At 43.0% G+C, this 16,867-nt stretch overlaps 1 protein-coding gene across 1 annotated transcript in view; it reads left to right on the top strand.

Moving 5' to 3' along the window:
* Positions 1-16,867, top strand: part of TRIM71 (tripartite motif containing 71) — a 112,710-nt gene that overhangs the window by 33,057 nt on the left and 62,786 nt on the right. The window contains exon 2 of the mRNA XM_026717786.2: positions 3,611-3,778. Within this exon, the coding sequence (XP_026573571.1) occupies positions 3,611-3,778 (168 nt within the window). The remainder of the gene's footprint in view (positions 1-3,610; positions 3,779-16,867) is intronic.

Raw genomic sequence — 16,867 nt, 5'->3', positions numbered from 1 at the left:
AATCTCAGCTTTTTTGAGTGGGGATGTTGTTTTGTTTTTGCATTGCCGCTTTCAATGGAAACTGCATCCACATTCCATTGCTTTTGTTAATTGTGCCTGGTACTTAAAACATTTGTAAAGAGGAGACAGGTAGGTGGGGCATATTGGGGACAATGTGGGGGAGGGTAACTGTTTTAGGAATTGTCCATTCAGGTCAGAGTTTAACTCTAGTGGCCATTCATCAGATGTTGGTTGATTGCTATGCAATCCTTGGAGACATTTTACTTACCCATCCCCCTCCTAGCTCTTTGAAAGCAGATGGGCCAAAAAGGGAGTATGACACTTGAACATTCATGTTTTTTTGTTTTACTGTGCACTGTAAAGCTCTATCCTGGGGCAATCAACTTTATAGCCTTGATCTGGTACTCCTTTGCCTGCTGCGGTTGTAAAAGATGAATAGTCCCGTGTGATATGCCCTACTGCTTTGGAAAATGTAGCAGGTTCTTGTAGGTTGATTTTTGTTTGTTTGAGTGAACATGACTAATTCAAAGAACATTTCCTCCTGGCTGAGGAAATGGGCATTAATGCAAGTCTTGAATGCAAATAGCTTTAGCATTTGCAAATAGAATTATAGCACAAATACACACTACTATTATAGCACAAATACACACTACTTCTTTGTCATTAAGTCCTGTTATTGCTTCTGATAATGATCTTAAAAAAGAAACGTTGCTACATTTGGTCCGAAATACTTAAAAAACTTAATCTACATCATGAAATCTGAAATGCTATTCTATTTTATATATTTTCTATAATGAAAGTTTTAAACAGTTTTGTTTAACCGTTTAGTGTAATTTGAGATCATTCCCAATATTTGCATTTCAGGATTTGAGCATTTGGTCTCCATTTCTGTGTCTAGTTTTGCTCCTCCCCCACAACACTAGTAACTAACTAGACATTGGCTAGATGGAGCAAATATCATCTGGGGATCAGGTTTAGGAATGTTCCATGAATGACCTGCAAAGTTGAGTTTTTAATTAAAGCCAGCCTTTAAATAATAAGTGGGTTTCATGCATGTAGCAGTTTTTGGTTTTATGCTGTTCCTATATTATAATGTAACTATTATGTCTTTTTTTTCTACTGTCCCTACAAACATCATTCTTTTGCATTCTAAACAGTTTGAATCCTAGTAACAGTATGGCGATATCTAATAAGAATGAGTTTCTCATTGCCTTTTTCTGTGATTTTGTTTGACATGACAATCTTGCCTACAGCCATAGGATTCCTATTACAGGCAGTCCTTGACTTACAACCATTCATATAGTGACTGTTTGTAGTTACAACACTGAAAAAAAATGACTTATGACTGTTTTTCACATGGTCCTCAAAATTAGGATGCTTGGCAACTTTCATATTTATGACAGTTACAGTGTTCTTGCGAAAAGCAGATTCAATTTACAATTGAATTGCTAACTTAATAACAGCTGTGATTTAATTGTGGCAAAAAAGTTATAAAATGGGGCAAAACTCACTTAACTGTCTTGCTTAGCATCAGAAATTTTGGCTCATTTGTGGTAGTAAATTGAATACTACTTCTAGTGGTTATCTGTCTAAATAATTACCCTATATAACCTCCTTGTCCAGATACGACTATCCAAATTCTATCTTTTATTGAAACAGATATATATAAATAAATATACATAGAAATATACTATTACATCAAGATAATTGGGCAAGCTGAGTTTTGCAAATACCCTTAATATATCATACCTAATTATCACCTTATTTTCTGTGAATAACAATAACAACAGTTTGGCCAGAACATAGAGAAGTAGCATACTGCTTAGAGTAAATTCACTTTCACTTTCTAATCAGAATCTATCATTATTTTCTTAAAAGTTCCTTGCAAAAGTTTGAATAACTTGGAATATTCTATAATGCAGATTGCAATTGACACATAGCACATTTTAAATAATGAGTAAATATCCACTCTTGAAGCTTATTTGACAAACCATGGTTAGGTGAACTGGAAAAGTGATCAGAATGCTGTTAGTCAGAACAATTGTAAGCTTAATCTCACTTGTTACACCAGTTGTATTCTCAAATACTCAAAACATTTTTTATATATCAATTCTATATTCTACAATTAAAAAATGATTTGTTTGTCATTAGGTAGTTCCTACTGCTACCAAGCCATTTTTAAGCTATAGTGAGCTGAACTGGAGGCTTTCTTTTACAACCTATTAACTGTTTTGATTACCTTTTCTTCTCTTTTGTGGCTAGTGTGCACTGATGACTCCTACATTGTATCCCTGTGGAAAGTAGCATCTGGATCTGCATGACAGCATTGCTCTCTGGCCTTTGACCTAGCTTTGCTTCTGGCATTAACTGTTTCAGAGGGTTAATAGTAGGTTTAGCTTGAAGCAGAGTTCTTGTTCATATTGACGCCATTTTCTTTGTGATTGCTGGCCCCTTTAAGCCGGGGGTGGGGGGGTGGGGGGGGATTTTTCTAATTACAGGGACTGTGATATTAACATGGTGGCCTGCATGAGCTTCTGCTTTTAGGATTTTTTTTTCTGTGTAGGATTTTTTTTTAAATGAGCACACTTACATTTGAAAATAAAATGCAATCAAATAAAAAATAAAAACGATGTTGCTATGCTCTAACAAAGCACAAACAGTCGAATTTTATGGGATCCCAGGTAATAGTAACACTGATAGTTATTTCTGACTCTACAGATTCATGGCCTTCATTTAAAAATGTTTAGTTTATGGATAATCAACTTTTATAATGCAAATTTTAAAGTGTGCACGATTAAGTAATTATTTGAATTGCCCAATATTCTTCTAATAGGTTTGGATATATACATTATGTATTCCCTTTTGTTTGAAAGCGACACTAAACTTTGATTTTGGGAGTAATATTCAAATAAAGTTTTATTAATGCTGAAACTCATAATGTTTGTTGATTGTTAGACATTGATTTGAATTGTTAAATTGGAACATTTTAATATCATGATTAACTTTACAGAACAACAAATGAGACATGCCAAGAAAATAGAAACAATGAATGCCACACTATTTTACATAATTATAGAACACAGTTACAGTATTACATTTCTTGCAATTTGAACTATTTGTGTTCAACAGAAATAAACATATAAACTCTTGTGGAGCAGTAAAAGAGCAGTAAAAGGCTTTTGTTAAAAAAAAAAAAAACCTAAATGAGAAGCACTCCCAGCTCTCTTTTGCTTCCCTCTGCTGGATAAATATGAAAAAAACTTCGCTGGCAAATAAAACCAATTAATCCATTGACATAATATTTTGGGAAAGTTCACTGGAGTCTGTTTGAAAGTTGTTAACTAAAATATTTTATCCGAATAAATAGTAAATTGAAAGCTTAACCAGAAGGAATTCTATAAATCTAATGATACTTCGAAGTATATAGTTTATAAAGAAAGATATAACAAAAAAAGTTATTCTCATACCTTGAATTAAAACAAAAAGGAACTTCTATTGTCCCCTCTTCAGTGTACTTTATAGATTGTCCGGTTAGGAAATGGCTTTTAAAATAAATAAATCTTACATCTTCTGCTGACATGCATATTATTCAATACTCTCTCTGTCTCAGGTGCTACATTTCTACTGTGATGCTTGTTCTGTTCCCATTTGTCGGGAATGCACCATGGGACGCCATGTCGGCCATAGCTTTATCTACCTCCAAGAAGCTTTGCAGGACTCCAGAACTCTTACTATTCAGCTGCTAGCAGATGCACAACAGGGCCGGCAAGCTATTCAGGTAAATATGCAGCTTACACTAGGGACTGGTATTCTTTGATGTCTCCCAGCCTGTTGCAGACAACCATCACTGATAGGCTAAACCATTGTTTTATCCATTGTCTTGGCAATGGGTAGACTTCAATTCTGGCTGGGGAATTCCAGAAGTCTAAATCAATGCAGTTTAAATTGGTGCATTGAGCTAAACACTGAGTGAAACACTACTAGTATTTCTATAGAACACTTCTGTATATGCTCGGCTATGCCATTCTCTCTTGAATGATGTAGAAATGTGTCACATTATTGTATGATACCTGGATTCATGAATACAGGTTTTAAATATATTTTAAAGATGTATGAAGTATTTCTAAATACATTGTTTTTACAATCTGCTGTTCTATTTTGCTCTTTTTTCCTTAACATCAGAAGGAAAACAGAAGAAATCAAAACAACAACAAAAATACATATAGAAGTGTGCGTGTGTGAGAGAGAGAGAGAGAAGGAGGGGAGAGAAATTAAGATGCGAATCACCCTGGCGTAAGCCATTTACAAAGCAGCAATTGGGATTATGTCCATTTACAATTTCTGTTGAAAGATTTCTTTTAACTTGTTAAATTTTAACAGTTAATAATCTAAAACTTTTTTTTTGCTTAGGCTATTTCAATATCTTTCCCCAGTGCATCATTATTTAAAGCTGTCTGAAGCTCTCTATATACATACCGTATAAGTATATGTATTTGTTTTTGAGTGTCTTGGGACACTTGGTCAGAGTTAGACTGATCTTTTTGTCTTTCTTTAAATGAGGGAGATTTTTCAAATAGCAGTTTTGGTTCTTATATTATCAGACTGTTTGATCTTTATCATCCCATAATCTAAAGTACTACACTGAGTTGATGGGAGAATCCAGAGTTAGTAGTCTCATGTCACGTGCTCTTCAGACTGAGTTGAATTCTGAGAACATGCCACCGTGGTAGTGGCCCCAAGTCTTCAACTCAGTTTCAGCTTGTTCAGACATCTGTTCAGAGGCTTTGAACTTTAAAGACTTTTTTTAATCCCTGGATTCTTCCGTTCAATTTCTTTACAAAAGGAGGACAAAACAGCATTAGAACAAGTGACGGAAGCCCCCTGGAAGCTTTCCGCAAGTGCAGAAGGGGGCTGGAACCCCTGATTGATCATTCTATCATACTCCCATTAAGAATAGCCACAGCAGCAGCTATGTGGCTAGCAGTGAGCTCCCAAATCAGCTGTTGAGAGCTCTGCCACTTGTTACACTTGTTTCCAGGCTGTGGCTCTCTGAAGGCTAGAGGAGAGCCGCGGCAGCTGTGTGTCACTTAAGATTGCCTTTGGAGCTGTAAGACTGCCTTTGGAACTGCAAATTGTCTTTGGAGCTGTAAAACTGCCTTTGCAGCAATTAGTTTGCGACCTCTGGCTTGCTGGAAGAAGCCCCAGATTGATACCGCGCCTGCAGGGAGGAGGGGCTTTCCAGAACAGAAAGCAAAAGCAATTTGCAAGTGCCCGCCTTGTTGCTGAACTGGTCTTGGAATAAACTGTGAGTTACAGAGAATTTGGGATCGGAATGGAGGTTGGAAGGGCTGATCGTTAGGGAACTTCCTCCCAGCAGAAAGCCCCTTTATCATCTTTGCCTTGAGCCAAAACTAGCAAGAGACCACCTGGATCTAGGTCTGCTGGATCAGAGACCACAGCCAAGCTTAAGGCCAGAGCCCTTGCTTCCAAAAAGCCAACTAGGGCTGAAGAGAAGCAAGCTAAAAGAAGGCATAAAGCATTAGATAAAGAGTTTGAGAAAGCTAGGAAGGACTTAGAACATCAGAAGCCCTTTCCCACCATTTTTCTGAAGATAGGCCTTAGCCAGAGGAGATTGCAGGGCCCAATAACCTACATGTACAAGCCTGGCCTTCAGGGGGCTCTAGCGAGCAATATATTCAGCAGGATCTTCCTTTGCCTTCTTACTTCGCATCTTCTACAAGTGCTATGGCAGATATAGCAGTGGCTACTGGAGAAGAATAACTTGCTGTAGTCCCGGAGGCTATGTTCACTCCTACAGTGGTGGGGCTCCACCCAGGAGAGCCTCAAATTCCAGAAATGCCATCTTATTTCAGAGCTTGGATCTCATAGGCCATTAGGCAGGAGATGGCAGCAGAGTTTCAGCAGCGGCAGTGGTTGCCTATGTCAATGGCTGAGCAGGATTTGCAATCATAGCAGAGGCTCTACACCAGTGAGGAGCAACTCTACAGACCTCATTCTCCTCAACCTTCATTCAGAAGCTAGTCTTCTATCTTGGAGGGAGAGATATGTTGTCACATAAGGATTTGTCTGAGAATGAAGGTGAATCATCTAGCACCCTGGCCACCAAAGGCTTATTCTATCCCAGCCTGTTTAAACCTCTTCTCTTCAAGGCTAAGAGCATGGAAGCAGCCAGTAGTCCAGGACACCCCTCATGATGAGTCAGATCCTGAGGACTTTATTTTTACAGAGAAGACCACAGAGGCTGATGCCATACTTGTGCCCAAAATGTTTCTAAATGTGATCAGGAGACAGTGGGTTACACCGGGGGTTTGCTCCTGACCCAATAGTTTGGAGACCCAGGTTCTTCAATGTAGACCCTGAATTACTGAATGCAATTCAGGTCCTGTCAGTGGATGCGCCTGTAACAACCTTGACCTCATCATGCATGGCATAGAGGATGCACTTAAAGCCAAGGAAGGAGTAGATGTCTCTTCGTAGAGCACATCAGGTTGATGCCTGGGCCATTAGGGCTTCCACAGCAGCTGCTTTCTTCACTCAGGCCTCATTGCGTTGGCTCAAAAGCTGCATGGAAGGATCCCTGCGGGAGACCTTCGAGTCTACCAGAACATTAATAAGATTATTGCAGCAGCTGAATTTGTGGCAGATGCCATGCTGAATACTGCCAAATTTTCTTTGAGGGCCATTGCCTCTTCGGTCATGGCCTGTCGAATGTTGTGGCTCTGTCATTGGAATATGGACAACAAGAATAAATGGAAATTAGCTTCCGCCCCTTCAAGCAGATAAGCTATTTGGGGAGTCTCTGGATTCATTTTTAGTGGAAACCAGAGACAAGTGGAAGGTCCTTCTGTCTCAGGGCAGGCAAGAAGATTATTGTCTTTCGCCCTATTTTAGGATACCCTCCTACAGGCAGGGGGAGGCTGAGGCAAGCTTTCCCTGACAGCAGTGGCCCTTTTTTCCCTAGATCTACCTAACTAGGTAGATAGGCCAGCATTTGGATCCAGAGGAAGACAGCATGGCAGCTGGCAACAATAGCAGATCCTTCAGACATTCCAAGTGATGTTGAGCTGGAAACCCCACCCCCATAGGAGGCCGTCTTGGTCTATTCACACATCATTGGGAGCAAACCATGACAGATGCCTGGATCAGGGAGGCAATATGAGCAGGGCTGTCCCTAGAATTTCTCTCTTCACCCCCAAAATGTTTCATCTGCTGTCCCGTTTCCAGAGATCCAGCAAAGAGGGGCCTCATGGAATCAGCAATCCAGAATTTACTGGACATTTGGGCCATCCAATTGGTGCCAGAGCACCAGAGGGTTCTATTTGATGTTATTTGTTATCCCAAAGGCCTCTGGGGGGATGGAGAGTGATTCTAAATCTCAAGGGACTGCACAGGCATCTGGTCTGCAGAAGATTCAAGATGCATTCCCTCCATTTTCCCTTGTAGGGCTGCGACAGGTCAGGATGGGTGATATTCTGCTTTACCTGCTTAGTCTGTGCAAAAGGCTTATTAGCCTAGATCCGCCCACTCTAAGTAGCCCCTTCCAGTTTCTACTCAGTCCTTAGCAGAGTAGGATGCAGAGTATTGCCTCTGCTGCCTTTGGGTATTTTTTGGTGACCAAAGGCAGCTTTGCAAAGGAAAAATCTCTTATTGAATTTTAAAAGGAAAAAAGGCCTCTGTTTGCCCTTCCCTTTTAAAATTGGCTCTCCGTTTCTCCCATGAGCTGTTCAGAGCATCCAGTAGTGGGAGGTGCTTCAGTCTCTTCATGTATAGGCTGGACTTATTTTGTGGAACGCTCCTCCTCCTCCACGCGACTCCTCTCCAGTGTCCCACAGTTTTGACTAAGCCTCTTTGAGGCTAGGCAGTGCTTTTTATTCTTCTTTGGCCGAAACAGGAGAATACTTTATAATTCAGGTTTGGTGATAGATAATTCGTCCCTCTATTAGCCTCTAGAAACTGATGAGCTACCAACGTTGCCCTTTTCCATCTGGCCGTTGGAGCTCATTTGCATTATCGTGAAGCACTGTCTATGTCCCAAAGCAGTTGGAGGCTTCAAATCGTGCCTCCCCCACTGCTAATTTCTACCTTTGCTATAGCGATAGCCACGCCGTTATGATCAGGTTTACAATAACGGCGTGGTGTTTTTTCACTCGAACAGCCAAGTTGTATCATTCTCCCCTTTAAAAATGCCACCTTGGGGTGAGGGGCATAAACGCCAGATTCTTTTTTACCCTTCCCTGTCATTTATGTGTAAGGGGAAATCCATCTGAGGCAAATCCCTCATACAGCGGAAGATTGCTGCTGGAATTTACGTGTGTGCCAAAAGTTAATGGCCGGATGCCATTGTGTTTAGTGCAGACCGTGTGGCTGTGTTGAGTGAGAATCATTATTAGGCTGTGTGAGGTAGTTTTTCCCAAGTAGAGGTTTCTCGTTAGGAACCCAGGGGAATTATTGCACCCTTGTTTTTTTCTCTCATTCGAGGCCATCTGTCGAATATAATTAATTGGCTTAACTTGCATAGCCCTAACTATCCAGCGGCACAACAGCAAGCACCAAGGCCTGTGCCTGTCTGTGCATGGCAGCTGTTGAAGGCCAGTAATTTCACTTTTATTTCTTATTCTGGCCTGTTAGGCATTCTCAATTTGGCTTATACATATATATATATACATACACATACACACACACACACACACATACGTAAGAGATTAATAATACAATAATAACAATACACAATAAATAATAATAATAATATTGAGATACGACTCATATTATAGAAATATATTTTTTAAAAAGGGAGGGGGATTCTATTATTAGGACACCCTGTCCAGTTTTGGATCAGGCCTCTGGGCGTGCCAACTGCCTATACAGTATAGCTTTGAATAATGGGCATATTGTAAATTTTCAATCGAAATGGCAAGCGGTAGTAGCTTTAAGGCTTCAACCTCAAAGGTCACGTCTAAATCTCAGCACAAATCTAAACAGCCCAAGGGAAATTCCAAGGCCACAGGAAAAGATGCCAACAGGTGCCACAAGGCATTGGAGAAGCACATAAATAAGTGCACGCGGGAGGTAGAAAGGACCTCACAAGTTTCTTTGCCCCATATATCAGAACTGGCCAGTAGCCCCCCCTTCCCCCCCAGATCTCTCCCTCTCATCCAGGCGCAGTTCAGCTCTTCGGGGTCAACCTAACTATTCAATAGGGGCACCAGCCATGCAAAGGGCCCCTGAAGCCACGTTCATATCAATGACTGCCAGCCTTCACCAGGACGAGGTTCTCCCAGATGAAGTTCCAGAGAGGATGAGAGCTTGGATGGAACTGGCTATACACCAGGGAATCACAGCAGGACTGCAACACACAGTTCTGACCAGAGAACGTCCTATGCCCACTGATTATGATTCACAATCATTACAGTCGTTAGCCAGGTTGGAGCAGCACTATACTCAGGTACAACCTCAGGGGCAGTTTCCCATGATTCAAGACATTCCTCTCCAGGGGCTGCACAAGGAGGAGGAGGTGGAACAAGTTGATCAAATGGAACATATTGAATCAGGGTCTGTACATGACAGTGACCCGGCCCTGTCAGAGGTCGGACCCCCTAGAAAGGGGCATGTCAGAGGATGAGGGCCTTGTTCCCAATCAACCCACATTTACAGCTTATTCCACCCACAATTATGTAAATCACTATTGTTCAAGGCCAAAAACACTGTGCGCCTGGACAAGTTGGCTTCCTCGACCACACCAACTCCTTCACAAGAGGAGTCAGAGGATTTAATTTTCACTCAACCAGTAGTCGAGGCAGACGTGATTCCAGTCCCTCACATGTTTTCAGATCTGGTGCAGAAGCAGTGGGCTTCTGCAGTGGTGTACCCTGCCCCCACAGATTATGACAGAAAATATTTCAATTTGGCTCCTGATTACTCTAATTTACTGAACACTCGAGAGGTAGATGAACCAATAGTAGGTTTAGCGTCCTCATCTTTAATTCCCACTGAAGTGGTGGAGGCATTAAAGTTGTATGACAAAGGGGCTGAGTCAGCTCTATGTAGGGCCCATTAGTCTGATGCATGGGCCATAAGAACGGCCACGGCTGCATCATTTTCTCCCATGAGCTGTTCAGAGCATCCAGTGATGGAAGGTGCTTCAGTCCCTTCAAGGAAGGCTGGGCTTAAACTTGAGGGCACTCCTCCTCCACAAGACTCCTCCTTAGCGTCCCCAGTTTTAGCTCAGCCTTTCTTCAGACAGGTTGTGTTATTGTTTTCCTGGTCGGAACAGAACACTGGCGATTTAGCTGATTTAGCTGATTCATTTCTCAGGTCAGGTAATACCATATTTTCGGTCACCAACCACCTCCCTGGGAACCTCCAAAAGTCATTTCGCTTGGTTTTTTGTTTTGTTTTGTTTTTATGTTCCAGCCTCCCAAGGCTAAAGCCTCATAAATGGGGAGGCTTATCTTTCCAATCTTCCCTGAGGCTAAAAGCCTCTCCTTTCAAAGACATGCTGCCTTAAACTACTAAACAAGGAGGCTTATCTCTCCAATCTCCCAGCCAGCTGACTAAACACTCTGTCCCTTCGAGGTTTGAAGCTTCCATTTAAAAGTGCAGCCTTTTTTTCTTTTTATTATGAGGCTTTCCCCGCAGAACAGGGAATTAGCCCCTGCACCTTCCTGCTGAGCAGTTTTGCTTTCAGCAGGCCAGGCGGTGATAGCTGCTTTCATTTTTATTCTGTCATGAGGCAGCCAGCATTTTAAAGGCTGCGTGGTTAAATTTGCTGAGTAATTGTTACTGTCTGTGAGGAAAGTTACCCAAGGTTTCTCTTTTTGGGGGGACCTGGGAAGGGGGAGTCCCTGCCACCAGTCCACTGGATGATAGAGGACTTGAACTGCTGGATTCCACAAGCAATAAGTGCAGCTAAACTGATCTAATTATCAGTTACAGACCTCTGTGCCCTCATATAGGTGCCAAATCTGGAGGGGGGTGTTCTGGTCTCCATATTTGATATTACAAGTACTTTATTCAAAAATTGACTTGATTGACTTAAATTCTACAAATCTTTAAGTTATTAAAAGATAGGTAGGTAGATAGATAGATAGATTGATAGATAGATAACAAAGCAAAACAGTACAAGGAGACAACATTTTTTAAAGGCATTGGGGAACTATTTATTCCAGGATCCCCTGCCCCTTAAGGGAGCAGGCCCCTAGGTGTTCCAGCCACCTAATTTCATAGCCTCTTTCTATTGCTATCAAAGGCATTACCATGGCCAGTAGCTACAACTCCAGATCTAGACTAACTGCTAAAAATAGAGATTAGTCCACAGAGCCGAAAAAGACCTCTAAGGCAGCAGAAAAAGATGCACACAGACACCATCAGGTATTAGAAAGGCAGGTGGAAAAACATACAGAGCAGCTGCACAGCCCATCTTTTCATCATTGATGATACCCTCTACATCACAGGCCCAGAACTCTCCAACTGCCCCTCTGGATTTATCCAGAAGGAGCAGCATATCGATACAACCTCCCCAGGAAGCTCTTTCTAACATTCTCTCCCCAAGGAGGGCCCCAGAGGCAACATTTATGCCAACTGCAGCTGGCCTCAGACAAGAGGAGGAACTTCCAGATGAAATCCCTGCCAACATGAGGGCGTGGCTAGAGCTAGCTATCCAGAAGGGCATAGCAGCAGGCATCCAACAGGCTATTCAGGCAGGACAAACACCCTCAGCTTCGGGTTGCAGATCTCTTTCTGAATGATCTCTGGGCATCACGGATCCACATCTTCATCAGGTACCGCCCACCCCCACAGAACTATCATTGCCCATTGTCAGAGACCCTCAGTACACACAGGATATGGGAGATCAAGGGGATCCAATGGATCAAATGGAAGAGGGGTCGGTACACACTGCTGACCAGGTATTGTCAGAGGTGGATCCGCTAGAAAGGGGGATGTCTGATGACGAAGGCCTCTCACCTGACCTCCCCGTATTTACAGGATTATTCTGCCCACAGTTATTTAAATCCCTGCAGTTTAAGGCCAAGAACACCGCACGACTGGATAATACGGGTACCCCTCCCCCACCAAATACTCCAGGGGAAGCAGAGGATCTCATATTCTCTCAACCAGTCACTGAGGCAGAGGTTATCCCTGTACCACACATTTTTTCCAATTTAGTACAAAAACAATGGGCTGCAGCAGCCTCATATCCCGCTCCCACAGGACATGATAAAAAATACTATAATTTGGCACCCGAGTTCTCTAAATTTCTAAACACTATGGAAGTGGATGAGCCTATCATTGTGCTTGCATCTTCCTCAGCCATCCCAAGTGAAGTTGAAGAGGCTCTCAAGCCTGAAGAAAAGAGGGTGGAACTAGCCCTCCATAGGTCACACGTTTCGGATGCATGGGCCATCCGAGTGGCCACAGCTGCCTCCTTTTTCACCAGATCATCTCTCAGATGGCTCTGCCACCTGAGGGATACCATTCCAGCCTCAAACATTAGGGCACATCAAGATGTGGCTAAATTAATCGCTGCTGCAGAGTTTTCAGGAGATGCTACTTTCAATGTAGTTAAATTTTCCTCTAGGGCCATTGCTTCCCAAATTGCAGCTAGAAGGTTACTTTGGCTCAGGCATTGGCAGGCAGATGTCAAGCACAAGTGGCGGCTTGCCTCAGCTCCCATCTCGGAGAACAAACTATTTGGCAGTGTGCTTGAACCCCTCCTAATTGAAACCAGAACCAAAAAGAAAATTCTTCCCTCTTTTTTTCATCGATCAAGGTCCAGATCACCACAGCCCTTTCGTAGGGGTTCCTTTCGCCCCTTCTACCAACCCTACTATCCAAGATTTCAAAGACAGCCTGGATTCAGACAACAGACAAATAGAATTGAACCTGGGGACAGATATAGGAGGGGACTCCATCCTAGGAGACGATTTTGAGGAACAGGATCTCGGCCCTTCCGCAGGTCCAAGTAACGACCACAATGAGATTCCCATTGGCGGTCACCTAAAAAGTTTTGCCGACCAATGGGACTCCTCTACCACTGACACATGGGTCAGGAACACAGTACGATTTGGTCTGGCACTGAAGTTCAGCTCCACCACCACCACCCGGATTTTTTTATGAAGTCCCAGTTTCCAGGGACACAGAAAAAAGGTTTCTTATGGACACAGCCATAGCACATCTACTAGAGATCTGGGCCATACAACCCATCCCTTCTAATCAAAAAGGTCTTGGTTTTTTTTTCTGCACCTCTTCGTGGTCCCTAAAAGTTTAGGGGGATGGAGGGCAATCCTGGACTTAAAACATCTAAACCAATATTTAGTTTACTGAAAATTTAAAACGACCACTGTCCAATCCATCTTACTCAGCATCAGAAAAGACAATGTCCTTACCTCCATAGACCTCACAGAAGCTTACTTACATATCCCAATTAGGCCCTCACATTTCAAATTCCTTAGTTTCTGTTACAACAATGTCCATTATGAATATATTGCTCTCCCATTTGGCCTAGCTTCAGCTCCCAGAACTTTTACAAAGGTCTTGGCTGCCTTGGCAGCATCACTCAGAGATAGGTCCCTCCAACTTCAATGCTACTTGGATGACATTCTTATTCTGGCATCTTCCATCAATCAAGCAAATTAAAACATTAAAACTACACTTGTAACCCTACAACAACATGGGTTCTCAATCAATTGGTCAAAAAGTCACTTAACACCCTCTACTAGTCTCATTCACCTTGGCGCCATCATTGACACCCTGGAAGGCAAAGTTTTCCTCTCCCCTGACAGACAAGAAAGCATTAGAGATTTGAATTAGAGCATTAGAGATCAGAACTCTTAGGAAAGTACAACTATGTCTCCTTTCTAAATTGCTCGGAAAAATAATTTCTTTTATTTCTATTATCCTTTGGGCCTGGTTCCATGCAAGAACCCTGCAATGGTTCCTGTTGCCATACCAACACGCCAGGAGAGACGATGCCAGGACTTGCATAAAAGTTCCATCAACCGTTCTCAGGTCTCTACAATGGTGAACACGACCCGAAATCAACAAGGGATACCCTTTCAAGGATCCACACGGGTCGATTGTTACAACAGACGGCAGTCTAGTGGGATGGGGCCCCCACTTCCAATCACATACAGCGCAAGGCCTTTGGATGGATTCAGAGAAGGCATACAATGTCAACTGGCTAGAACTGAGAGCGGTGTACTTGGCACTTTGACAATTCCTCCCGCATCTCCATTGCAGACATGTGCTCGTCTTAACAGACAACATAACTACAAAGGCCCATATCAACAAACAAGGGGGCACTCATTCCAATCTACTAATGAGGGAAGCAGAAAGACTATTCCTTTGGGCTGAAATCCATTTTCTCTCTCTAAAGGCGGAGCACATATCTGGAGTAGTGAATGTACAAGCAGATTGGTTTAGCAGAGCCACGTTGGACCAATCAGAGTGGTGTCTGGACCCCAAGATCTTTTTGAAGGCTACTCGGAGGTTGGGCCAACCAGTAGTCGACCTGTTTGCCTCCTCACTCAATGCACAGCTTCCCTGCTTCATTTCTCATTTCCCATTTCAGGGGGTGGAGGACGTGAATGCACTCAGATGTCATTGGCCCACCGGACTGGTGGGCAGGAAACCAGTCATTCCACTGCCCAAAATTAACTCTGCTCCCATTGGCGGATGCTTTAAATTATTTGTGGAATAATAGGACTCTTCAACATCTGATGTCTGGGTCAGAGACACGATCAGATTTGGCCTAGCTCTAGAATTCCAATCCACTTCCCCAGACTTCTTCATGTCGTGCCCTCTTTCTAGAGATCTGTTTAAATGGACTCTTATGGAAACAGCTATCCAACATCTAGTGGAAATATGAGCCATTCAACCAATAGCTACCAACCAACGAGGGTGAGGTTTTTACTCACATCTTTTGTTGTTCTGAAGAGTTTGGGGGGCGTGGAGAGCAATTTTAAACTTAAAATGACTCAACCATTTTTTGGTATATCGCAAGTTTAAAATGAACACCTTGCAATCTATTTTATTCAGCATCAGAAGGGGTGACGTCCTTTCGTCAATAGATTTGTGGAGGTGTATTTACATATTTCAATTAGACCATCCCACAGTAAATTTTTATGGTTCTCTTATAATAGCTACCTTTTTTAATATGTTGCCCTTCCCTTAGCATCTGCCCCACGACCTTTACAAAGGTCCTCGCAGCACTGGCCACCCATCTCAGAGGTATTCCCGTATGACTTCAGTGCTACTTTGATGACATATTAATTTTGTCATCTTCCATTTATTGAGCAGTCGGGGACATTCAGATCACATTACAGACACTAGAACAACACGGTTTCTCAATTAATTGGACAAAGGGTCATTTAACTCCATCGACTCGATTGATCCACTTGGGGGCAATTATAGACATTGTGGAAGGTAAGGTTTTCCTGTCACCAGATAGACAAAACAGCATACAACAATTAGTTACAGAGATCAGAACCCGCAAGAGTGTACCCTTGGTCGATCTATCAAAATTGTTAGGCAAAATAATCTCATGCATATCAATTATTCCCTGGACCCGACTCCACGTTAGATCTCTGCAGTGGTTCCTGCTTCCGTACCAGCGATCAGGAAGAAGCAACTCCAAATACAAGGTCACAGTACCGTCAAAGGTCCTCATATCTCTCCACTGGTGGCCCAGGCCAATCATCAACAGAAGTTGCCTGTTCAAAGAGCCCCACAGACTTACCATCATGAGAGATGCTGGCCTGTTTGGATGGGGAACTCGCTATCAGTCCGGGGCCTCTGCCCAACAGCCCAAGACTGCTGGTCCTCCATAGAACAGTCATGCAGTATAAACTGGCTGGAGCTCAGGCGCTACATCTGGCTCTTTGCAGTTTCATTCCACAGGTCTGCAATCAACACGTACTGATCTTGACCAACAACATGACAGCGAAGGCCCACATAAACAAATGGGGGCACACAGTCAAAACAACTCATGTGGGAAGCGGAGCGGCTGTGTCTTTGGGTAGGGAAGAACCTGCTCTCCATCAGAGCAGAACACATATCGGGTCTGTTGAATACCTAGACAGACTGGTTAAGCAGGGCTACAGTTGATCAATTTTGTTTGCCAGTCACATGGCCACCTAGCCATGGCCACCCATCAGATGACCACCTAGCCACACCCAGCCAATCACATCCAGTCATCAAGCCACATCTACCCAGTCACATGACCACCAAGCCACATCCACAAATTAGGTCACACCCACAAAACCAGTTGTTAAGAAATTTGAATCCCACCCCTGTGCTGGAAGTTCTCAAATAGGATTTATACTGTATAGTATTTATACATCTGATTCTATTCAAGCTACATATATACAGTGTTGGCTTAGCTTCTTTTAGTTAAGAAAGCAAGTTGTAGTCAGCTAAACTGTTTGAATTGGACTTTTTGTATTTGGCGCGCTGGAGAGAAGAGGCAGAGGCAAGTTAACTCTAACAAGGCTTTATTGCTAACTTGTATCTCAGGCGTGGGTAGGCGTAAGCTCGTGGCAGCCAGCTGAGAGAGAGAGAGAGATAGCTGATTCCATTTTGACAGCTCTTTTATACAGAGCTGTCAAACGGTTCAGCCAGTCAGAGGCTTCTCCGACTCCTGCTTAAAAAGCGGACTGGAGTGAAGACTTGCTAGATGCAACACTCCTTCCCCCAAGAACTACGCATGTGTAACTGTCCAGGTAGGTGGGGCGACACCTCACTTGCCCTGATCGTCTCAGTCCTGCAGTTAGCAGCAATGGGGAAGGACCTATTGTTGTGCTGGAGCCTTCCACTGGGGGCGGTGTTGTCTCTTCTCCCCGGGAAATCTCGG

Source organism: Pseudonaja textilis, chromosome Z (assembly GCF_049901715.1).
Source record: "Pseudonaja textilis isolate UNSWEBS1 chromosome Z, rPseTex1.2, whole genome shotgun sequence".
Taxonomy (NCBI): Eukaryota; Metazoa; Chordata; class Lepidosauria; order Squamata; family Elapidae; genus Pseudonaja; species Pseudonaja textilis.
Note: the sequence above shows the minus strand (reverse complement) of the source record. Positions and strands in the feature narration are given on the sequence as shown.